Here is a 26,588-nt window from a genome sequence, read left to right as displayed (position 1 = left end):
AAACACTGCAAGTAGTCGACCAATCAGAAATTTTCAGCGCTTGAGCCCCACCCCAAAGGTTCCGGTACTTTTGGAAAGTACTATCCCCCGAGCAGGGACTTTTTTGGGGGTAAATTAAAGTCCCTGGAACTTAATTTAGACCCTAGTTCCTCAAAAGGTTCCTAGTTCCGGAGTAAAGTTCCTGCGGTGGAAACGCGGCTAATGAGACTGGATCTAAATCTGTAATTGCATAATCTACTGTGCTGCTGCCAAGAGTTGAGCTGTAGGTGTACCACCCAAAGGAGTCCCCTCTTAGCCTACCATTGACAATGTACAGACCCATGGCACGGCAGAGCTGCAGAACTTGTTTTCCGTTGGCGTTTGTTGTTTTGTCGTAGTTGTTCCTAGGGGCATAAATGGGAAAGTGAATATTGTTGCCAGTTATATATTTGTCTCCCTGTGTGTTGGTGAAGCTCTTCACCAGTCCTGGAATTCAGGTCCCCGCAGATCAGAACATTTCCCTGGGCCTGGAAATGACTGATGTTGAATTCAATAGATGGGAAGATATTTTCATTAAAATAAGGGGATTCTGTTGGGGGGATGTAGATTGCACACAGATAAACATTTTGGGCTGTTGATATAATTTCTTTATTAATTTTCAACCATAGATAATTCTCTCCTTTTTTCACTAGTTGTTCGAGTTCTGATCTAAACCAAATTAACATCCCCCCTGGTTCTCTTCCTTGGGTAACATCTTTTAGTTTTGTGGAAGGGACCACTAATTCCCTGTAGTCTGGGGGACAGCGGGTGGTCTCCTCGGCACCATGTCTCCTGTAAAATGAGGACATCAACATCTCTTATCTCATTAATGAATTCTTGGTTTTTGCTATTTAAACCAAACACAGAAGAGCTCAAACCCTGAATATTCCATGAAGAAATTCTGAAAGATTTCATTTTTTAACTATTTGTTAGAATCATTTATGTTTTTGCTTGTCATTTCAAAAACGAGAAAGTTTTACATGAAATAGTATTAACATTGATTTTGAATCTTATTGAGAAAAGAAATAATAATAATAATAATTATTATTATTATTATTATTATTATTATTATTATTATGGTAGGTTGTATTATTTGTACCACAGTGGTATAGCATAGCACTGCACTTGAGCTATGCATATTTAGTGGTTCTTACCACTGTCTGTGGACCATGAGCTGTGAGCAGATAAGGCTTAGCATCTGCTGGATGTCCCTGAGCTGGTTTGTGACTGGGCCTGCTGTTCCACTTAGGACCTGAGCATAGCTGGGTGCCCCTGGCTGAGGTCCCTGCTGGGGTAGTGCTGCAGGGCTGGGGGGCAGTGCTGGGCCCGGTCTGACTGTGTTCTGGTCTGGTGGAAAATGTCCAGGGATTTCCTGTTGGCCTGGTTGTGGTGGATAGCCTGGGTGAGGGTGCTGAGGTCTGGGGTGGGGGGTCCTGCTTGGTGCTGTGTGTCCTGGTGCTGGAGCGTGTCTCCCTGGTGGCGCTCTGTGTCCTGGTCCTGGGGCGTGTCTCCCTGGTGGCGCTCTCTGTCCTGGTCCTGGGGCGTGTCTCCCTGGTGGTGTTCTGTGTGCTGGTACTGGGGCGTGTCTTGATGTTCTCAGAGGACTGGGGGCGTGTCTGTTTGTCCTGTAGCTGAAGGTGGCCTTGCGGTTGAAAGCAACATCTTTCAGTGTTTTGGCAAAGGCAGGGACAGCTTGCTTGTACAGATGTACGTGGTCGTACAGACTGTCTATGCCGAGTGTGGGGTGGTGGGCCAGGTGGACCTTCGACTGCAGGGCGCAGTCTCTTGAGATGCGGGCGTTGATTTTGTTTATTGTGAGAGGGTGGAAATCCTTTCTTGGTAGCAAAGTGGACATCACAATTTTAGAGCTTGGGAAAGTGTGGCTAGCCTTCTCTATAACTGCCCTCAGTGATGTTGCTACTCTCTCTTGCTCAGCCCTCAGGTTGTTGGATCCTGTATGGATTAGGATGTGGCTGGGGCTGCCGAGCTGGGACTCAGAGAGCAGCTCCAAAGCCGTTTGGGTGGTTGGGCACCAGAGTTTAGCTACTTTGTGTCTGGGGAAGAGCTTTTTCTCTTCAATAAATTTTCCGTTTGAATCAATTAGCAGCACAATGTCTGCTTTCCCATTTGAGTGGGTGCTGGGCTCTGGCGATGACTCTTGGTTGGGGGGTGCATCTGTGCTGATGGGAGTTGAGGGTGTTTGCAGAGTTTGGGGGTCCAGGCTGATCTGGGTGGAGCTCACTGTCGTGTGGAGGTTTGGGTCAGTGGAGTGGATCTGTTCCCTCATGCCCTCTACTGTATTCCCTCTGTCCTGCAGTTCCTCACTGAGTGCTGCCAGCTCTGTCCTGTAGCTGTCTCTGTCCTGCTGCAGCTCTCTGACCTGCTCTGTCAGTGCTGCTAGCTGCTCCATGTAGCTGTCCCTGTCTTGCTGTAGCTCCCTCACCTGCTCTCTCAGTCCAGCTCTGTCCTGTGGTTCTCCCTGTCCTGCTGCAGCTCTTTAATGTGAGCTGATAGCGTGCCATTCTGCTGGTCTGTGTCTCTGCCTGTCTGCTGTTTAAGGACCATCTCCCTCAGCTGCACAAGCTCTATTTCCAGCTGTGTGAAACGGTCCTTTATTTCGGTCAGAGCTCTGTTGGCTAGGAGGGATTGGGCCTGGTCTGAGTTTGGGAGCTCACTCTCCTCCTGGCTCTGCTCCTCTGCGTGGCTGCTGACTGTACCTGCAGCGTCGGGGTCTGTGGCGGGGCTTAGACTAGCAGAGGCCTTTTCCCTTGTAGCTGTTTCTTTCAGACCTGGGAAAGCTGTTTGGAATTCTCTGAGGTTGCCCTGCACCATTATTGTTCCATTTTTATATGAATTGACTGTCATCATAATGCAGTCAAGTTCATCAGGTTCCTTTATTTTTACCTTCCACCCATTGCAAATTCCCTCTTTTTTACTTGAAGGATAGTGGATCAGAAGGGCTGTGTGCCGGGCTTTAGACTGGTCAGAGTACAGAATGAGGTTGCTAACTTCTCAGTTTTTATAACAGTCAGCAAACACAGTCTCTGGCTTCTCCCTCAGAAGCTGTTGTTTAAACTGTTTGCTTTTGCTCTCATTCGTGATTTCTGGAGGATAGTGAATTGGGCTGCAGTGTGGGAAGAAAAATTAAAACATAAACACAACAGTTATAAAGATTATGTTCTTCTGTACTTGAATAGGGTTTTCTACTGGTTCCTAATGTACTCACTCCTGCTTTTTGTGTCTGATTTTCTTTTGCTGTCCTGTTTGCTAGGTCTGTTGCTGTCCTGTTAGCTAGGTCTGTTGCTGTATCACCTCCCTCTCCTGTGATTAGGGTGTTGTTTCTTCAGATTGTCCTTTCTTTTTTCTAAATTTGTTGATTTTCCTTATCTATATGATTAACTATCTTTGTTGAAATTAAATTTGAAATACTTTCTCAGTTTTAAAATGACAAACAAAACCAAACTTTCAAGAGCTCAAGCAGAGCATGACTCTCTCTCTCTCTCTCTGGCTCTAGCTAAGTTCTAGCTGCCATGTTTAAACTACGGTTAGTTCCTGCATCAGTTTCACCAGAAGCCCCCCGAGCCAAAGGCAAGTACCGTTTTTCTGAGACTGTTATAACATTGTTGCTACACTGAAGTAGCAAGCTAGAGCTAGACTAACGCAGGTATGTGGATTTTAACCGCAGTGGTGTGTCTAATCCTCATATTTTCATTTGTGGTACAGCTTGCTAGACGAGCATTGGATCAGCACAGCAGCAACGTTTGAGCGCAAAGCTGTTATCATCTGCTGTAGAGGTTGAAGCTAATATGAAGCAATATACCTTTTCCTCTCTGGTAGACATAGGGTGCTAAAATAGTCCTTTTACATGCTTAAATCTAATGTTTTTAGCTAGCTACAGGCATTTTGTTAGCGTTTCAGCACTTGGTTGCATATTGTCGCGCCGATTGTTTTCCCCTCCGGTGGGCGTGGTTTTCAGAGTATGAAGCGTTGCGCTCTGTCTCTGTGGGAGTGTCGCGACTCTCTCTTTCAAAGGGTCTGTTGCCAAGCTGTCACTTCGATCGAGACTGGCCAATAGAGATGTGCCTTACATCTTTCAGCATAGGTCCCGCCCACGAGATTCAGATCAACAGCGAGCAAAACTTTTGGATTTGCAAAAAACAGCAAGCAAAATTTTTGGATTCGCAAAGACAACTTTTGGATTCGCAAAGAAAACTTTTGGATTTGCAAACAAAAGTTTTTGATTTGCATTAATACATTTTTAATTACAAATTTATTTTACTTGCAATAAAACATTTTTTGATTGCAGTGTTGATAGTTTTGCTCTCAAATCTATTTTTTGATTGCAGTGTGGAAAGTTTTGCTCTCAAATCTATTCTGTTTGATTGCATAATAAAGACACAAATGTAACTCCATAGAAAACCGAATTAATAGGATGCTGCGCTCGCAATGAGATTATATCTGCATAAAGAATTAAATATTTCTCCTTTTCAAAACATTCTGACTGTTCTCATCTAATCAGCATTGGCAACCCTACTAGTACACACCCACTTATAGAATGCCTCCATTTGATTTGTTACATGCATTAATACATTTTTAAAACAAGACAAACAGCTCACATTATTTGTTTGTGTGACAGAGTATGCTACATGAAAAGTGATGAAAATTCATCATGGTACTGTACCTCTCAACATGGTTGTAATGTACCTGTGTGCTATTTTATTCACTGAAACATGAATCTCTCTCTCTCACTCTTGCTCTCTTGTGCTCTCTTTCTGTCTCTCTCTCTCTGTCACTCTCTCTATCTTTCTATCTCCCCTCCTCTGTGTCTTACAAATGTTTAACTCCCCCCCCCCCCCCCCAATTAGGAACGGTTGAATGCCTGATTGATTGCTGTGGGTGATGGATAGAGAGTTTAGGATGACTGATGAATCACAGGGGAACATGCCCGATAAAGAGTCCAAACAAGGTAAGACGTCGTCACTTCTATGCGACCTACCAACCCCACCCCCTCCAACACCAGGGGCTCATTCCAGTTGCTTATTTGTCTCCTCGGTTACCTGGAAATCAACCAAGGTTGGCCATCTTTAAGGACATTCCAACCAGTTAACGGTCCTTTGAAGGAGCTACTGTATGAGCACAGAGCTAGAAGGCTCCTGAAGGATGCTTGAGCAAGGAAACATGAGTGCATCCTTTACGGAAGTATTTGTTGTAGAATGCGTGATGACCAGATGATGGACCAGAGGATCCACCTCTCCGCATTTGCCACGTGTGTAATTGGCATGGCTTCAAACTGATGCTTGAAAGAGCAAAGAATTTCCATTTGCCTGATACAAGTTTCCATGATTTCTCCGTCCTCGAGTCCTTTCCTTGTGTTGTTCCTTGCATCCTCCATTGGGTGGAGTTAGGGAGTTAGGAAAGGACGTGAGTAAAGGATGCAAGGAGGTGAAAATGATTGGAAAGAGCCCCTGGACTCAATGCTGGTCACAGGTGTGGCAGGAGAAGAGCTGTTGTGCTGAGACTGGAGGAGCGGAGGAGGAGGGAGTGGGTGGAATTATGGATGAAAGACTGGCAGAGTAAGACTGCTGTGCTTCTCTAAATTCATACTCAGACAAATGCTTTTGTCTGGTGTGAAAAATGGTGCTGTAACTTTCATCACTAACCCCCATCCCCCTACTCTTCTGCCCTGATGCCCCCCCCCCCCCCCCCAACTCTGAATCAAGCATGCTCATTCCCTCACTGTGGGGACCAGTGAGGAAGCTTTGTACCTCAAAGAGCCAATTTCTCAGTGGGTTCTTTTATAGTTTTGTATCCATGGAAACAAATTGGTTTGCACACAGCTTGACCATTCAGTAAGCTGGAAAATAAATTGATATATTACAGTGGCTCTGCACGCTGCTCAAACTTCAGGGACAAACTGCAGCCAGTTATGGCAGCTGTTTCAGGGCTCAAAGCAGAACACTAACTTGACGCTTGAGAAAGAACCCTGAAATCGGGTTATGGGTATAAGTTGAAAGGAAAAGGAAAGCAGAAGCACTAACCGCCCATGGACAGATGAGAGAGCTGAGAACTGACTTTATGTCCATAATCAGCATGCATGAGCATGGCAGCAACTTGCATATCCTTTTTCCTTGAGTAGGACTCCCAGAGAGGAATAGGCATGGTGTGGGGCTCTGTGTGTATGTGTGTGTGTGTGTGTGTGTGTGTGTGTGTATGTGTGTATGTGAGAGTGCGTGTGTGTGTTTGTGCACACAAGCGTGTGTGTGTGTCCACATCTTTAATGTTCTTATTCTGATTTTGGAAGGATCCAGATAGTTAACAACAATTATAAAGCTGTGCTGACAATACCATTATTTACAGCACAGAGAAGTACAGCATGGCACAGAACTCTTTGAAATAAGAACGGAGCCTTTTCAAACAATGAAGCAACTTTAATTGGCCGCTAGAAAAGGTTGACTGAAGTCAGCACAAATGCTTGTTTCAGTACTAGGCACTGTACATTTTATGTCCTGATGGATATTTACCTTTCAGATATTACCACAGCTTGCCTGAAAGAAGTAAAATCGTTTGTCCTTTTTTGTTTGAATTTCCAAAAAAAAAAAAAAAAAGTCTTTCTGTAATTTGAATCATTCAGGTTGGTTGGAAATGCTTCAGAGATGCTGACGTTACCACTGATCAGCATCTAAGGCTAAGTGCAGACTCTAAGGCATAGTGCTTTCTTCTAAACTCTGAGTGATAGATCTAAGCAAATCCTAGTTCTTACTTTTGTAGTTTTCATTCATTTGACCAGCCACCAAATGCTGTATAACAGGGGCGAGCAATTCTGGTCCTGGAGGGCTGGTGTGTATACAGGTTTCTGTTTCCACCAATTACCCTGGCTAAATGAGCTAATTGGCTATATACCCAAGCACTGGTTCACTCCTAGATGCCATAGGGAAACTATGCTAATGATTATGAGTATTCATAAGGACTGTTAAAACCGCCCAGATTAAAAATAGAGGGCTGAAATTTTAAGGTTCAGATATACCAGGGTTCCCAGGGTTTGTAGTGGGGGGCCTACCATCAGCACCCTGGTAAACAAGCAGGGAGCCATGGCCCCTGGGATACAGTGCTGGGATCTAGAGACCATCATTCTTATTATACAGGTTTGATGACCTCATATAGGCCACTCCACCTTTTTGAGCTCGTCATTGAGGATTGTTACCCATCTAGGGCCATCACTCTTTCCAATGGTTGATTCTTCAATGTACTTTTTCTGGTGCTTAACAAAGGACAGCCCATCCATCCCTAAGAACATAATGACATAATGGACAATATTGTCTATCTGGGCATTCATAAAAATATTCTTTCACCACTCAAAAATCGTATTTCGTCATAGCAACAAGATAAACCTGCCAATAGCCCTAAGATATGCTAATACAGCAGTGAAAATGCTGCTCACTGAATAACAAAATAAGATGAAGTTTTCAAAAATGATACCATATCATTCTACAGTCAATATCTGGGACTAAATGTTGAATAGATATACAACCTTACCGTTGGTTTTACACGTAGAGATGTCCCTTTTGAGACTGAGTGGTCATATATTGTCTTGGGCAATCCGTTTGTGTAATGTACTCGCATTTGTGATGCCTGGGTACCTTCCAAAATAGCTGTGCGTAATACCACACATGTTGTCGCCCTTTTTAGTACAGTCTGGCTTGATTGACAATTCATTTATTCAGTAGGTGAGAGTATAAGCTTTCTAACGATGTATAACACGTCTAATTTTGCTTTTGGAATAGCGTTTTGGAATAGCGTTTTGGAATACGTTTTCTCATTATCATATTCACTTACGCATTCACTCTGTGGTAGCAGTAAAAGAAACAAAACAGTTCTTCGTAATTTCTTGGAAAATACTATTATTATTGAGGACTTCTGGGCATAGCTAAGCCATATGTTAGCTGACCTATCTGACATCGTTTTCTGGAGCAAAACAGAAGCGGATAACACTATCATTGATTTACTGTCTCTGTCTCTACTGAACACAGATAAAATTTCATCATTGCTATGCAAGTATCCCTTCTAACAAAATGTGGTTGTGGCAACGTGCTATTAACGTCCTCTATTGGTCTCATAATGTCTGCTTTACATATCAAATTACGTAGTATTAATGTAAAAACCTAAGACCAGTGCCCCGTTGCTGCGACGTCGCAAAACAACGTTGTGGATACGTAACAATTACGTCCTTACAACTTTACGTTTGACAATGTAATAGAATAACCTTACCCCGACGTTGTGATTACGTCGCCAGGCAGTCATCCATCGTAACGTTATAGATTTACGTCGCTGACACGTTGTTTAAACTTCTTTATTACATTATTTACCTTTCCACAACATTGCTGATTGGTCACTTACTTACTAAACCCTGACCATGCATTTAGATTTTGTGTATTAAAAAAAGATATATCATGGTGTTGTAAATTTGATCTCCATTCTATCCTACCAGTGAAATGCCATTGCTTCTGTAATTCATGTCTTCAAAATTTATTATCAAAGATACTCAGTGCAACAATAAAAAATGTACACATATCAAGCCCAAATAGAATAGAAAGCCTTTATTGTCATTGTGTAGAATACCATTGAGATCAGGTTCAAGTTACATGTCTAGGTAGGCAATATGTGCTGCAGCAAGCATAATTATGGTACAGAAGATGAGACAAACATACAAAACTAGAAACAACATAAAAAGGGTAACTTGCACTAGTGCAATGTCCATAGCAGGTCCTCCAAAGCATATGTGCTAGTATAGTATACAGTACCTCCTCATCACCATAATCACTTCCACCACCATCATAAGCATCAACTGCAGCAAATTGGCAGAATATCATGACTACATCCTCCCTAGTATTTTTCTGATGGCATTACCATCATTACAATTTCTTGATATGTCAACAGATTGAAGTGCACAAATTAAAACACCCAAAACTGCTTGTCAATAAAATATACATTGTCTTGCATTGCTGTAGTTTCAGGACAGTAATAACCATAGACCAATGATTTCAACATTATAACAGTGTTGAGTATTTTTGTCTTTTTCAAGTGGTGAATAATAATAATAATACATTTTATTTATAAAGCACTTTTCAAGCAGTATCTCAAAGTGCTGTACATATTGTGAGGTCAATACACAACAAAACAGTAGTACACTTTTTAAAAGAAAGAAAAATAAAATAAAACGACCAGTACCAGGAACACAGACAAAATAATACAAGGTTAAAGGTTAAAACAACAAGTAAAAAAGTCAAGGAGGAAGTTATTTGAAGGCAAGGCGGTACAGGTGGGTTTTGAGACCAGTTTTAAATGAGGAGAGTGTTTGAGGGAGCTGAAGGTGGTTTGGCAGTGAGTTCCAGAGGCGAGGGGCAACAGCACTGAAGGAGCGATCACCCATGGTGCGGAGTCTGGTCCTAGGAATCTGGAGTTGGTGGATGGCCTTGGCCCTGAGACTGCGGGTGGAGGTTTGGGGATGTAGCAGGGCCTTCAGATAGGTGGGGGCATGTGAGTGAATGCATTTGAATGTGAGGAGGAGGACTTTGTAATGGATTCTTTGGGTTATGGGGAGCCAGTGAAGAGATGCCAATATGGGGGTGATGTGTTCGTGTTTGCGAACTTGCATGATAATCCGGGCTGCACTGTTTTGAATGTATTGTAGTTTTTGAAGGCTTTTGGCTGGGATTCCTGTGTAGAGGGAGTTACAGTAGTCCAATCTGGAGGAGATAAAGGCATGGACTAGTTTCACAGCGTCAGAGTGATTAAGTGAGGGGTGAAGTTTAGAAATATTTCTCAGATGGTGGAAGGAAATTTTATATATATTTTTGATGTGACTGTCGAAGGTGAGGGATGGATCAAACTTAATGCCAAGGTTGGTGACGGAGGTGGAGAGGGGAATGGTTTGCCCTGCAATGGTGAGCTGAAGTGTGTCTGAGTGCACGGTCTGGTGGGGTGTGCCAATCAGGGCCTCAGTTTTGCTGCTGTTAAGTTGTAAAAAGTTGTGGGACACCCATGCCCTTATCTCCTCCAAACAGATGTTCAGGCGTGTGATGGCAACAGAGGCACTAGGGAAGGTGTTAAGGTAGGTTTGTGTGTTGTCCGCATAGCAGTGAAAAGATATATCATGGCGACTGATGATGTGGCCAAGCGGAAGGAGGTACAGAATAAATAAAATGGGACCTAGGACTGATCCTTGCGGGACACCGCATGTGACTGGGTGGGTTTCGGATTTTAAGTCCCCCAGAGTGACATATTCTGCTCTGTCAGTGAGGTAGGACCTAAACCAGTTTAGAACTAGTCCGAAGAGGCCGACATAACTGTTGAGCCATTCGAGGAGGAGGGAATGGTCAACAGTGTCAAAGGTGGCGCTCAAGTCAAGCAGTATCAGCAGACTTGGCGAGCCAGAGTCAGCAGCCATTAGCAGGTCATTTGTGACCTTAACTAAGGCAGTTTCTGTACTGTGACCAGGTCGAAAACCAGATTGAAATGTTTCATACAAACTGTTGGAGGTGAGATGGAGTTGAAGCTGGGCAGCAACCACTTTTTCCAGGACTTTGGACAGGAACGGGAGGTTGAAGATGGGTCTATAGTTCAGGAGGACTTCGGGGTCGAGGCTGGGTTTTTTTAGGAGGGGGGTGATGACTGCAGTTTTTAGTGAGGAAGGAACACTACCATTGCAGAGAGAGATGTTAATTAAGCTTGCGATGAGAGGACAGAGGGCAGGGATGGAGGTTTTCAGCAGAGTAGTGGGAATGGGGTCGAGTGGGCAGGTAGAAGGTTTCATTTTGGTAATGATTTCTTCAATATCATGGGGGTGATGTCAGAGAAATAAGTGAAAGTTGAGGATGTAGATGGCGGGGGAGGGGTAGGAAGGGGGGGTGAGAGGATGGGCGATGAGGATATGAGAGCTCAAATATTGTTTATTTTGTTCTTGAAGAACTTAATGAAATTGTTGCACTGTGACTCAGATGCTTCAATAGGGGACTGAGATGCTGGTTTTAGGAGGTGGTTAATTGTAGAGAAAAGGTGCCTGGGGTTGGCAGTGTCACGGTTAATGAGGTTGGAGAGGAAAGATGCATTTTTTAGTGCTAGCGAGTATGCCCTCTGATGTTCATGGAAGGTGATCTTGTGAACAGTGAGACATGTAGACCGACATAGGCGTTCAAGCTTACGTCCAGCCGACTTCATTTTTCGTAGTTCAGGGGTGTACCAGGGGGTAGAGCGAGAGAAGGATACAGTGCGTGAATTGAGGGGAGCAAACTAGTTGAGTGTGTTACCCAGAAGCTCATTGTAGTGGGAGACAGATTCCTCGGCAGATAAACCAATAGGAGGAGAGGCTGTAGTCTGGAGATGCTGGGCAAACTGCACTGTGTCAACTGATTTTATGTTTCGGAAATGAATGACACGTTTGCAGTTTCTTGGAGGTGGGAGAAATGCCAGATCTGCCGACACAGCCATGTGGTCAGAGAAGCCAAGGTCTGAGATCTGCAGGTTATTTAGAGGAAGGTGATTGGTTATGAGAAGGTCCAGTGTGTGGCCACATTTGTGAGTAGAGGTATCAACATGTTGTTTTAAGCCAAGACAGTCGAGTAAGTTAAGGAAGTCTGCAGCAAGAGTACAGGTGGGTGAATCAACATGAATATTAAAATCTCCTAAAATCACAATGTTTTTTGAAGAGGAACAGAGAGAAGTGAGGAAGTCACATTTCAGATAAAAAGGCTGCATTAGCTTTAGGATGTCTGTAAACAACTAAAACAGTCATGGCAGAGGGCGGTTTACATTTAAAGGCTAAATATTCAAAAGAAGATACACTGGGTAATGAAAGTAGTGAAATTTTCAGATCTGCTCGATATAAAACAGCAAGTCCTCCACCCCGGCCGGAGCAGCGAGCTTTTTCAATGTATGTGTAGCCAGGTGGGCAAGTCTCATTTAAGGTATGGTAAGCTCCATGACGATGCCAGGTTTCAGTCAGGCAAAGAATGTCAGTATTACATTACATTACAGGCATTTAGCAGACGCTCTTATCCAGAGCGACTTACACAACTTTTACATAGCATTTTACATTGTATCCATTTATACAGCTGGATATATACTGAAGCAATGCAGGTTAAGTACCTTGTTCAAGGGTACAACGGCAGTGTCCTACCCGAGAATCGAACCTGCGACCTTTCGGTTACAAGCCCAGTTCCTTACCCACTGTGCTACACTCCGTCCATGAGGTAATCATATAATAGAAGAGACTTATTAGTGAGAGACTGTGTGTTGAGGAGGACTAATTTGACAGGTATAATATTTTGGGAAGAGACAGGGGAATGATCGTGACTCTGAAGGGGCCGTAGGTTGCTCAGATCCACTCCGCGTTTTGCAATTGGTGGAGGCTTGCGAAGTCTCGCGGTGTTTCCAACAATTACCGGAAGTGGGAAGTTGTTGTTTTTTTGGACACGTCGGGATCCTCTGTGAAGATACTTCGGTCTGCTAAGGCATCCTAGATCACGGCAGCGGTTCAGAACATCCTTCCCAATTGAATGTTTAAAAATCCTCAGTCTTAGCAGCTCAGAGATTGCGTATGTTGTCATAATAAAAACTGTTAAAAAGGACAAAGAGTTAAGCACCAACTGTAACGTTACTGCCATATGGATTGCAGATCAGCCAGACCCCTCCCCATTCGACAACCCTGCGATGACCAGGTAGTCTAGCCACTCACCCACAGCTACACCTCAGCAGCACACCGTACTCCACAAACAATTCCGAGACAGAACCTGATAGTTAGGCGATAAACAATCCCCCAAGCAGCGGACTAGCTCTTGGTCGATGCAGGTAGCTGGCTGGCACGGGAGCTGGGGTAGCCAGGCAGCGCTACACAGCGATGCCGCCCAGGAGGGAGACCCAGCAGAGGGTGGGGAAGGATCTGGATAGTCCAAAAGCAGGCTAGTAACAGGTGCTGTTTTAATACAATCCAGGTAATCCAGTTTTTGGGAAAATCGCTGGTATCAATAAAATAAAATCCAGATAATCCAGTTATTGGGGAATCGCTGGTATCAGGGAACCAGACAGTGTAGACTGTAGAAGAGTAACGTTAACTAGCGTTACACCAAAAAAGGATGGTTGTAAATTCCATTTAGACTGGGGGAATCCGGCGTCAGGTCGAATGCAATGAAAGTGCAAACAGTTGCGAGCAATACTTTAAAAAGAAACGTACTGACAGTGAGACAGACTAACAAAACAACAAACAAAGCAAGTTATCTAGGCAGGTCGCTACTTTACAGAGGTCGCTACTTTAAATACAGAGCGGAGCGGCCGACACGTCTGATACGTTCGCCAGCGTTCGCTAGCGTTCCCACAACTGCCCCAACTATGCATTTCAAACTACATTTCAGTTAGGATTCCCCACGTATTAAAGTAGGATGTCTGCAGGCATTAGCAAGTTAAATTTAAGGCTTTTTAGACATTTTAAATGCTTCTTAGAATAACATTTAAGACAGTTTACCACACAAGTAAGCACAGGCAAGTTGTACTCTTAGCTACTTGACATTTTTGCAATTATCTAAAACGACAACATTGACATTTGTCCAAATGTTTATTTTGGTCCAAGAAAAGGACATTGCGGGCTTTTACCATTCAAATACAAACACATTGTAACCACAGATAAATACACCATGATAAATTCAACTGTCATGATGTATTAGACAATTTTATGAACAAAAATAAATTTAAGACAATTTAAGACTTTATAAGGGCTTGCAATCACCCTTAAAGACATGTCACATTCATTTTTTCATGTTACTTAATTTTCAAAAATGCTTTCCATGTTAGCTATTTAATAAGGTTATAAGAGCTCAATACAGGATTCATACACTTTTTCACCAATGATTTTCAATGACTTTTCCATGACTTCTCCACAACCTTTAACTGAATTCCCATGACCAAAACAAATGACTTTATCTCGGGACGATTTAAAATTATTTATTGTAACAACTTATTGTAATAAGTAAAATTAGGTCTGCATCTGAAACATATGGTGCCTCTCTAAAACAAATAAACACCAGATAGACACACTTAGATACATTCTCTCATATTTTAATTCGAATAGTTTAACATTTTTGTCAATGTCATTTTTGTTTTGTCAAACAAGGCTCGAAATTGCGACCATTTTGGTTGCATATGCTCCCGAAATTTAATCTGTGCGACCTTGAAATATAATTGGGAGCATTTGTCCGAGTGCAAATAATTGTTCTGGTGTGACCTTTTTTTTTTTTTTTTCCCAGTCGAACGTCTCTTTCTCTGTACATTCGCTAGTTAGTACACTCAGTATGTGCCTTGTGAGCTGACGGTGACCCTTCTAACCAATCGTGAGCTTGACATTCTTATCTTTAATGCTGATTTTAAATTGGTTAATATTAGCCTTGAATCACTCACACAGACACTTTCGCTGCACTCCACTGTCACGCGACACAGAGAGCTAACGCGTTAACTAATGTTACCTGACGACAAAAGTTTATGTTCAATTTATTAGCGTTATCGAAAGCTGAAAAGTTGAAGCGGACGTTTTGTGTAGAGACCCGGTTGAAACAGCTAATTTCTCTGATGCAGTTTACTGGCGGTTGATTTAATTAGCGTTATTAATGTGACGAGAAGCGCTTTGTCGTTTGAATGCATAACGCGCAATTCCTTGAAGAGTCGACACATTTTAGGTGTGACAATTTAACTGTTACTTGTAAACCGTACTGTTATATTGTCGTATTTTATCAATAAAAAATCTATTGCATATATTGTTGGTGCTCCTTACATTTCGGTGGGTGCTCCTAACTTTTTGAAAATGGGAGCACCAGTGCTACCAAGTAAAAAAGTTAATTTCGAGCCCTGATATATTATTGAAGCTGCACTCCCCTGGCATATTGTCAGCACAGTAGGGCCTACGTTAATTAACTGCTACATCAGCAGAGGCGTGCCTGTAAACAGAATGAGCCGGACCGAATTAACTTCTCACACCACCAGAATAAGGCACATAACCAAGGTTATGTGCCAATTTACGTTTTATTACTATACATACTATTTTTATGATTGGATTAATTAGTAATTATATTTGATGCAACTTTAGCTATATTACTTTTCCAAAACATTTCAAAAAATATTATTTTCCATAACTTTTCCAGGGCCTGGAAATTGCATTTTAAATTTCAATGACTTTTCCAGGCTTTTCATGACCGTACGAACCCTGTCAATAGAGTCTTATTATGTACTATACAGTTCCAAATCACACTGCCCAGATTCACAGGCCTCCCGTACATTGTTCTACTTGGAATACAGCCACTCTTGTCTCAGGCATGTCTTGAGTGAGGCAGGCTGGACTTCAGGTTCTTCACTGGAGCAACAGTCATAAGGCCATGTGTGGGAGCTGAAAGGATATGAAATTGGACCAAGTAAGAAAAATAGGCTACATTGAGTAACACACGCAGCAGGCTAAAATCGTAATTGTGTTTTGACAATGACAAACAGTCAATAAACAAAGAGCTGTTTCCATATAATATCCATAACTACCTTTATTCTGATCTTGTACTCTAGTTTCCATTTGAGCTGTTGCGCCAAATGTAGAGAACTCTGCAAAATAAAATCAATTTAAGTCAGTATTTGGTGAAAATACAAAGAAATACTCTTGATTAATATTGATTACACAATGCACTGGCGGGAAGCCAAAGCCAATTTATTGCATTTTTTTTTTAAGGCCACGATTACACCAGGTATAGAGTAATAGTGCTAGAGGATTTGGGGAAAAAAGTTGAGTTTTTGTATTTCTAATGGAAATAATGTTTAGATAAATGCTTTCAAAAGAGAACAAAAATAGCTTTCAAAAGAGGCGCCAACAATGCTAGCTTGAAAAGGCTTGCTAGCTCCAGTTTGTCAAACACCAAAAACCAAATGAACACCCAGGGTTTCCCCCAGAATAGTTGTTAGGCCCGGTGGCAAGTATCTTTTGACAGGGCCCGCCGCGGGGCCTAGCGAGGGCCCGTGGCCAAGTGTATTTTTTGAAGGGGGCCCGACGAGGGCCTGACGGGGACCCGGCGCGGGCCAGCGACGGACTGATGGCAGCATTAAGGTAGGGCCCTGCAGTTTCTGTGATAACAGAATCATGGACGGAATCGCGAAATTTAGAATTTAAAAAAGCTATAACACAGATTCCATAGGGCCCTACATTAAGTCAGTGCTAAAAGCTGACTGGAGATTTGAAAATATGACTACGTAATGTGAATGTTGTTATAAATAAGTCATTTATTCAACACACATTTTAAAAAATCAACAACTATTTACAGCATAGCAGAGTCTTATAAAGAATCTGACAACAATGTACAGTCTTGGAATGCTGTATTTTCAACAACAACAAAAGGAATTAAATTAAATTAAAATAAATAATGATTGGCTATTGATTCTTACAGCCTTGGAATGCTGGGCACATTTCAACAACAACAAAATAAATGTAATTAAAATAAATAATATCAAGGTTTTTGCACTCTACAAAAAACTTGTATTCAAGTCCTGATTGGCTGCTGAATCATACAACAAGTCTTGGAATGCTAGGCACATTTAAACATTTAACCCACTGGGGTCGAGAGCTCCGCCGGCGGAGCTCGACAAGATGAAATTTACTTTCATTTCTATTTGGATGATTAACTTCACGTGCTGTTATCATACACACGCAACAAAAACATTGACAGAAACCTTAGAATCGCGACTTTCCAATGCGTCCATTGGCAAATAATATGAATTGCTTTAAATGTTCTAAATTTGATTAATTAGATCATGTATGCTTCGTTAAACTTTACTCATTACTATGTGAATTTCGCTCAGCAGGAAGTCCGCCCAAATCGCATTCACATGTTAACAACATTATAATTACTCTCCATAGAAGGAGACTAAAGGAGGGGCGATGCGAGATCCATGTGAGAAATGCCAAGTCTGCGAAAGCGGGATAGAATGTCAAAGTGTCACCTAATTCACTTCTTTTGAGGTGAACATTTCGTTTAATTTTGGAAAATGGTCCGTCCGGAAGCCGACACTGATGAAGAGCGGTGTCATTTCGAACAGCAAACTGATCCAGCTGAGGATCAACTTCATGCGTAAGTATATTTCTTATGATCATATTGGTAAATATGTGTACTGTATTGCAACGTATCTGTGTGTTTGTAGGAATATCCAGCAATATGCGCGTTTGTAAATTCCCACACTACGAACGATTCGAACTATTGCATCTCAAAATTATAAGCTAGGCTCTCTGCGTCTGGTTGTGTTAGAAGTATCAGGTAGACTGTGTTTTTCGATCATATTGGTAATAAATAGCCCGTGGCGTGGCTAAGATTCTAAAACTGATGTCCTCGCACAATCGATATTAGCATACTGTAAGTAAATTCGGGAAATAGCAATATAATAACCACTTAGCTAAACAGACCTAGCCTACTTCAGATTGAGGCATTGTTATTGATGAGTTGCGTGTAGTTGAGCTGGAATATCAATTTTAGTTGATTTAGTTTAGTTTTAGTTTATTTAGTTTAGCTAATGTTGTTTCGTTGATAGCTTGCATTATTTGTAAATGTGTGCTGTATTACATTCTCTGTGTGTTTGTAGGAATATTCACTAATATGCGCGCTTGTAAATTCCCACACTACAAACGATTCTAACGATTCTGTCACATTTCATAAATTTTGTTTTCATTAGTTAGTGGTTTGCCCCTTTTTTGTAAAGCACATTTAATTTTCACCTGTTGAAGGTAATGTGCTATATAAATAAAGTTTGATTTGATGTCACATTTCCTAACAATTTTGTTTTTATCATATTTACAGAGATGCTGATCAGGAAACACGGCCTAGTTCACCACTAGCTAAGAGGCCACGCAAGCGTTGCAAGAGTACACCAGTCTCATCTCATCTTCCATGCGTATAGTTTGCTTCAATAAAGGTTCTGAAAATCTAAATGGCTCACTGAGTCTTTGTCTTAGTGGTGGGGAGGCATGCGGCCAGGTGTGAATAGCCTACTTAGCTGGCAGGTCGTCCTACCCAATGCATATTCATTACAGAAAGGCCATTTGCCCTCCCATTCTCACCTGATGTTGAAAAATAGTAGTCACAACACTAACCTTTAGCAATGTATTTTATATTTCTCATTGGATTTGCTAAAATATTTTGTCATCTTTTGATACCCAAGACCTTGATGAACACATTTCAGTGACCAAAAGTCTTATTCACAATTGTTCAGTGTGCTTTATTACAACATTCCTGTGCATGTTCAAAACTACTGTTTACAGTTTGTGTGTTTTTAGAGTAGTTTACAATCCACACATGATTATGACCTACTTACTGCTGCCATATTATTGTAGCTGAGTCTGTGCTGAAAACAAAGATATTAAACACTTTGGAATCACTGTATATAAAGTTGATGAAATTTACACAAATGTCAGAGCATCGCACAATTACCAGTGTGTCTCATTTTACCCTTAGACCCCAGAGGGTTAAGAAACTGTCTTAGGTTTTTTGGCTTTTACAGTAGGCTGCCTTTTCTCCTTAACATTATCCCTAAATGGCACAAAGGAAGTATCTGTGTTACTGACTGTTTGGCTAGCTAGCTAAGTTAGCTAGATGACCACGTTGTCATAAAATTTTTCCCGACCGTGTAAACAGCCTGACTTGTTTACATTTTGAACAGATGTGGCTCCTGGGTAAATATATCGTTGTTTCCGTCGCAGAACTTTAGACACAAGCAATATCAAAAAAATCCTGAAATTTCTTCTTACCGTGAAGAGTTTCCTAGCTCCTACTCTCCCACCGCCCTACCACCTGTGCTCTTGACCCCATCCCTTCCTCTCTCCTCCAGACTATCACACCTGACATCCTCCCTTTTGTCACCTCCTCCTTGTCTCCTGGATGTTTCCCCTCTTCCTTCAAGCTGGCCCACATCACCCCACTGCTGAAAAAGCCCACTCTGGATCCCTCCGTCATCCAGAACTACCGTCCTGTTTCCCTTCTCCCTTTCCTATCCAAAACAATTGAACGAGCTGCTTCTAACCAACTCTCCTCTTTTCTCTTACTAAACAACCTCCTGGACCCCCACCAGTCCGGCTTCAGACCTGGCCACTCGACAGAGACCGCACTCCTCTCGGTCAGTGAGTCGCTTCACGCCGCACAAGCAGCCTCCCATTCATCTGTCCTGATCCTCCTAGACCTTTCTGCTGCCTTCGACACAGTCAACCACCCCATCCTCCTGTCCCCCCTGGCAGCTATGGGGATCTGTGGCACAGAACTAGACTGGATCGAGTCCTACTTCTCCGGTCGCTCCTTCCAAGTCGCCTGGGCTGGTGCAGTATCGGCACCTCGCCCCCTTGCCACAGGAGTTCCCCAGGGCTCAGTCCTTGGTCCCCTCCTATTCTCCCTGTACACCCAATCTCTTGGTCCTGTAATCTCTGCCCATGGGTTGTCCTATCATTGTTATGCCGATGACACCCAACTCTTTCTCTCCTTCCCCCCCTCTGACACACAGGTCTCCGCTCGCATCTCTGCTTGCCTGAGGGACATCCAGAGCTGGATGGATAACCACCATCTTAAGCTGAACCCAGGTAAGACAGAGATGATCTTCATCCCTGCTCCATCCTCTAACCTTCTTGACTTTTCCATTTCCCTAGGGGACACCGTGGTGTCATCATCACCCACCGCAAAAAACCTTGGAGTGGTGATGGACAACAGACTGTCCCTCTCCCAGAACATCACGGCGGTGAGTCGAACGTGCAGGTTCTTCCTGTACAACATCCGGAGAATCCGCCCCTTCCTCACCACCTACGCAACCCAGCTCCTGGTTCAAACGATGGTCCTGTCCCGCCTGGACTACTGCAACTCACTGCTGGCTGGTCTGCCAGCATCCGCCATCAGACCCCTGCAGCTCATCCAGAATTCTGCAGCGCGTCTGGTCTACAACCTCCCCAGACATTCCCATGTCACCCCCCTGCTCACTGACCTCCACTAGCTGCCTGTTATGGCTCGCATCAAATTTAAGACCTTGGTGCTTGCATACCAGGCAGCTAAGGGGTCAGCACCAGGTTACATCCAGAGGATCATCAGACCCTACACACCAGCCAGATCTCTCCGTTCTGCCACCTCTGGACGCTTGGCACCTCCCCCTCTTCGCGTCTGTACTTCCCGCTCCCGTCTGCTGTCTGTCCTGGCCCCTCGCTGGTGGAATGACCTCCCCGTGGCGGTCAGAACAGCAGAGAATCTGACTACCTTCAAACGCAGACTAAAGACTCATCTCTTCAGGCTGCACCTCTCCCCACCCCTCCCTAGCCTATAGTTAGCTCAATGTACCTAGTTAGGCTAATACGATTACGTTAGTTTTTATTTAGCAGCATTTCTTTTGTCTGATTAGGCAAATGTGATTCCAGTGCTAGGTTGTACTTGGTAGGATTGTTGTTTGCTGAACAAGTTACTCTACAGGGTTGGAGTCCTGATCTATGTGGTCACTTCTGGCACTACAATCTTTACTTCACTCTAGTGTGTTTCTTTTGTACCTCTTGATAGGTTCCCTGTTTTAGTAACTATGTAGTACTATATATATATTAGACTGTATGTAGTGTATTGTGTTTCCTTTTCCTACCATGCTGTGTCTGTAGTTTGTATGCCTGTATGTCTAGCACCTCTGTAGTGTGTCTCCGTATAACACCTCTAGTGTCTGCAGCAAGGAGGTCACATTCCTATGCTAAATGGCTGCGAGGGTCCACAGGAAGGGACAAGACCATTTGTCTCCGGTCCGCCACTTAACTCAACCGTTTGATGTGTATGACTGAAAACTGTATATCTAGACACCACACAGTGTGATGGGCAGAGATTCTCTCAGCGCAGCGCCCGAGTGTGCTGGGTCTGTCTCTCCCTTGCGCATTGAATTAAACCACAAATCCTCTGAGGAAACTTTGTCAGCGTGTTCTTCATCGTCCTGCATTTGACTCCACGAATAAGGGCAAAATATCCTAACAGTTTTGGCGACCACGAAGGGACAGGAAATATCTTCCACTTGAAACAACGAGAATCAACAAGAAGGTGAGTATCTTTTATTAAACACAACTTACCACCTTCATTAGGCGTTGATTTTCCTTGGTGCAATTGGGAAGTGACTCCTGTTCTGTATTTTAAGAAATAGTTACATGGACAGGACTTTGATGTAACAACTGATAATGAGTTTGTCTTTTAATGTTGACGTCATTTTAATGTGGTAGTGCTAGCAGTATTAACAGAGCGTCAATCTGTCCAGTAACGTCTGCGTGCTGAAGTAGAGCACGGCAGCGTGGCAGCACGGCAGCGTTCCGGACCACGTCGGGTCCTCGACGCTGAGAAACGCATCGGTTTAGTAACGTGTGTCATATTTGACAGAAGGACACGTTCCGAGCCACGTCGGTCACACGGGCGAAATAGCGTCCACTTTCCTTAGTAACGTCTGCATGCTGGGTGAAGTCGCGTAACGTTCCGGACCACGTCGGGTCCACTACGCCAAGAAGAGCGTCTGTTTAGTAACGTGTTTCGGTATTTGACAGAAGGACACGTTCCGAGCCACGTCGGGCTCAAGGGCGAAGTTGCGTCCACTTTCCTTAAGCTGTTTAGTAACGTGTGTGTCGGGAGTGGACACACAAACACGTTTCGGTTCGGAACCATCAGACGAGGGAGCGTCTGTTTAATAACTTGTTGGACAAGTTTTGGTGTTGCTGGTTTTTTGGGCATGCTGGTTGCTGTTAGTAGCCTAAGTGTTTCGGAGTAACACGGTGAATTGTGAAATTTGGGCTGTGTGCCAAAGTGTGTGAAAGCTGTTTTCCAATGCGAGTGATTGCGTGAAAGTGCACTCAATGTTGTGTTGTTCGGAGCTCCATCAGTGTTGTCATGTCTACAGAATAACATATTGTCGTGTTAGGCCTACATGATATGTTTGTTATATGTGTACACAATATAGTATATATAACCCATATAATATAAGAGTAAAAGCGCATATTTTCCTTTCGTGTAGTTAATACTTTCGGATCACGATAGCTAATCCGCGTAATTCTGAAGGGCTACCAACTACGGGAATGATGACGGAGAAAGAAGTTTTATGCGGGGATCTAATGGCAGCGGCATTAAAAGCTATGGTTAAAAGATATGGGAAAGCAATGAGAACTAATCCCCCATTCCCTAGCAAAAATGACTCCGGTGTAATTTCAGAGAAGGCACTGAATGTATGGTGGTCCCAACAGAAAAATAATGAAGAGAAAGGTAGATATGCAGCAATGTGCGTAGTGATGGCATATAAGAGCGCAGCACACAAACTCAAACAGTATGAGGGAGAGCTGGAGCGCTGCCGTAGTGAAATAGACGAGCTGCAAAGGTGTCGTAGTGAACTAGACAGCAAAAACAAACTGTTAGCTAAGGTACAGGAGGATTTGTACAAGGCTCCCCCATATTCACAAGTTATGGATGATATATCTGTAGAGCCTAGTCCCCCAATGGCCCCCATAGCAGTAGACTCGATTCCGAATCCGGATCGGAGTGAGGGACAGCCAAGTATTATAACACAAATCAAACATACACCACTAAGTCCTTCTGATTTGCGTAGCATTGTTCGGGAATTACCCGATCTCAGAAGAGATGACCCGAACATGGCGTTTTGGGAGAAAATAGCACAGTATATGACGGTGGGGGGATTACATGCTTTCGACGTTTATGTGTTAACAAAGGCAAAATGTCCAAGTGCAGTATGGAGCGAGTTAGGTGAATTTAATAACTCTGCATGGGCATCTGTCCGCTTCACATCCACGTTTGAGATGGAGGAAGCAGTGGAAAATTTCAGGAAGACAGTTTATCAAGCTCTAGGTACAGGTTCCAATCTGTATTCATTATATCTTACCCGTCACCAACGCGAAGATGAACCTTTTGATAGGTATATTGACGAGAAATACAGTTTGTACTCCACATATGGTAATGCAGGTGACAATCCAAGTAAAGATAACCCCGATTTCCTGATGAATGTACTCGAGGGAAGTGTAGCTTTATACCGAGACACAGCGGGTAAGGCTGGTTTTCGACCGAAGGATTGTAGCGACTTAATTTCGTGGGCTGCATGTTTAAATAAATATCATAGTGGTGTAAACAAGGGGGGCGCGAGATCAGGTTTGAGGTCACATTCTCACCATAAAGCACCCCTCCACATGGCTCCGGTACAGGAGATAGCTCCTTGCAGCAACTGTGGGAGATCGGGGCATAGCCAGGCGGACTGTCTCGGAGGGAGAAAGACCAAATGTAAGCTCTGTCACAGATATGGACACGTTGCCCAGGCATGCAGATCTGGGAATAACCGGTGCAGAAGATGTCACAAACTCGGACATTGGGCATGTGAGTGCGAATTCATAAATGAAGGTCAGTCAGAACGAGGTAGCCAGCTCCAAGACATGTCAAAAGACGAACTCGTTAGATTAATAAAATCTCTTGAAACCTCAGAATAGGATACGTCGGCCCCCATTGCATCAGGTGCTGAGGTTTCGCACAAACGACCATACTTACAAGCGAGGGTGGGGGGCATATCGTGTAATATCCTCGTAGACACAGGGGCTTCAGTATCTGTTACTAACATCCCGGGGTTACCTTTAACTAAGAGATCCATTGAAGTAACTGGTCTGGGAGGATCCCGGATTAAGGCATATTTAACTAAACCCATATTATTTGAAACCGAACACAAATTTTGGATAAACCGGATTTACTATTGCAACAACCAGACAGAGGGAACTATTATGGGCATGGATATGTTAAATGATTTACAATGTCAATTGAACTTAGGAGATTCCCCAGCATTACAAATACCTTCCGATAAATATACTACAACAATTCCGCTTGTTTACGCACGATGTAGGGAAGACTTTGCAAGCTGTGCAGCGATACAAGTTACGGACAAACTTCCAGGGCCCCCTGAGGTGTGGGCGGTAGACAAACTTGATTGTGGGCGCATTAAAATGCCCCCTGTTAGAATCACAGGTAAACCACCCCCACCCACACGGCCGTACCTGATAAAAGCAGAGGCTATAGGCGCAGTTAAAAAAACGATTGAAACTGATGAAAAGGGGAGTGGTGGTAGAGACTCAGTCAAAATGTAATTCACCAATCTTTCCTGTAAAGAAGCCAGATGGCTCATGGCGTCTTACTGTTGATTATCGGAACATCAATGGACGATAGCCAATTTTGGTTTGCTTTTACTGTTGAAAATAAACAATATACATTCACTTGACTTAGCCAAGGCTTTCACAACTCTCCGACCCTGTTCCACCGTGCGTTAGCTGATGTAATTAATAGCCTCCCTGAAATTAAATCATGTGTGCGTAAATATGTCGATGATTTATTAATTTCGTCCAGAAATATGGACACGCATTGCAGAGACCTAGATGTTATTTTAAAACATCTGGCAAAACATGGTGTGAAGTGTAACCCACGCAAAGCACAGATCACACAAACAGAAGGGTATATGGTTTCACAGGGTTGTAAGAGAATGACCACAAACCGAATTGAAGCCATAACAGAGTGTCGGCGACCTACTACAGTACAAGCGCTACGCAAAATACTTGGTCTTTTTAATTATTGTCGGACCCATATACCCAACTACTCAACAATTGTTCAACCGATAAACGACCTATTAAAGGGAGCGGGGGGTCCACATGACGGGATAGAATGGTCGTCTGAGTGTGAGACGGCTTTTTCCATTTTAAAACAAAAACTTTGCACCTCCCCCGGGTTAGGGCTCCCCAACCCACTTGTGCCTTTCACACTATATACTCATGTAAATACAGGACACATGGCGGCGGTACTTACACAAAAGCATGGGGACAGACAAAGGCCGGTTGCATATTTCTCCTCTAAATTAGATGCGGTTGTAAAAGCGATGCCGGACTGTTTACAAGCTGTTGAAGCTGCCTCCATTGCCTTAAATCAAGCGTTGCCGTTAATTAGCACACAGGAAATTGATGTTGTAGTCCCTCATTCTGTTCTGTCTATTTTGTCAGGAAAAAGGTCGACAACAGTACACGAGGCTCGATGGACTCGATGGGAAACAAGTCTTCTGATGCCATCAGTACATTTAAAACGTATAACTACTTTGAACCCAGCTACCCTATTCCCAAATCCTGATGAGGGACAACCTCATCACTGTTGTGTAGAAGGGGAAGGTAATTTTGATAACCACAGGGTGAAAGAAATCGCCATTCAGGGCACATTTGACCTATATGTTGATGGTTCATCTTTTTATATAGATGGAAAAAAACACACGGGATGGGCAGTGTGTACACAAAACGGACAGTTAGTGAAACATGGTAGACTGGTGAATCAGTCAGCACAAGTTGCGGAGTTATGGGCTTTGGCGGAAGCATGTACAGTAATGGGAGGGAACAATGTAAACATATACACTGACTCACGTTATGCATTTGGAGTAGTACATGATTACCTGAACTTGTGGGCTAACAGGGGATTTCTTACCAGTGCAGGATCACCCATACAAAATGGGGGAATGGTAGAAAAATTGCATAAAGCCATTGAACTACCAAAGAATGTGGCAGTAATTAAAATTAAAGCTCACACAAAAGGTACAGACCCACACTCAAATGGGAATAGGTGGGCAGATGAATGGGCCAGAAAGGCAGCCACAGATGGAGAAGGAATAGCTCCCATTGCAGCTTTGCAAACTGCCCAGTTACCCCCCAAAGAAAATTTTTTACAGCTAGAACAGCTGCAACATGCAGCCCCAAGGGCAGAAAATGGCTGTGGATGGAAAATGGGGGAAAGCTGGGGGAAGACAACATATGGAGGGGTCCAAACAATACGGTGATCTTACCAGCTGTTTTGATGAGTACTATGGTTAGCTTATATCACTCTTTAGGACATGATGGAGCACGGCGCATGCAACATCGGATGAAGCAAACATGGTGGCATCCGAAATTAAACACTAACATCAATGACTATGTCCGCAGGTGTATCACATGCGCTCGATGCAACCCCGGACCAACCATCAAAGTGAGAATGAGACAACAGCCCAGACCAGAACAACCGTTTGCCCAATTGCAAATTGATTTCATCGGTCCTCTACCAGGATGTAGGGGAAAGAAATATGTGCTGGTGCTCATTGATCATTTTACTAAATGGGTAGAAGCATTTCCAACAGCAACACAGCAACTGACGTAGCCAAAGTGCTATTAACCGAAATAATTCCAAGATGGGGTTTGCCATGTGCTATTGACAATGATCAAGGTACTCACTTTACAGGAAAAATCATTAAAACAGTATGCCGAGCACTGGGGATTAAACAAAAGTTTCACTGCCCTTTTCATCCCCAAAGCTCCGGCCTGGTGGAACGTGCGAACCGCAGCTTAAAAAACAAACTAACCAAACAGTTGTTTGCAGGCACTGGAGTAGACTGGGTTTCACACTTACCGGCTGTACTTCTTTCCCTAAGAGCAGGCCCCACTAATCCTGAATCACTCTCTCCTTTTGAAATGCTAACAGGTAGACCCATGA

General features: G+C 43.3%; 1 protein-coding gene across 1 annotated transcript in view; it reads right to left on the bottom strand.

The window, feature by feature from the left end:
- Positions 1-15,147: 15,147 nt before the first annotated feature.
- Positions 15,148-26,588, bottom strand: part of LOC118237100 (LIM/homeobox protein Lhx3-like) — a gene marked incomplete at its 5' end in the record, with an annotated part of 108,965 nt that continues 97,524 nt past the window's right edge. Inside the window, 2 exons of the mRNA XM_035435538.1 lie at positions 15,148-15,439; positions 15,583-15,642. Of these exons, the coding sequence (XP_035291429.1) occupies positions 15,419-15,439; positions 15,583-15,642 (81 nt within the window). The remainder of the gene's footprint in view (positions 15,440-15,582; positions 15,643-26,588) is intronic.

Source organism: Anguilla anguilla, chromosome 10, assembly GCF_013347855.1.
Source record: "Anguilla anguilla isolate fAngAng1 chromosome 10, fAngAng1.pri, whole genome shotgun sequence".
NCBI classification, from domain to species: domain Eukaryota; kingdom Metazoa; phylum Chordata; class Actinopteri; order Anguilliformes; family Anguillidae; genus Anguilla; species Anguilla anguilla.
This window is presented reverse-complemented; position numbering and strand designations above follow the sequence as displayed.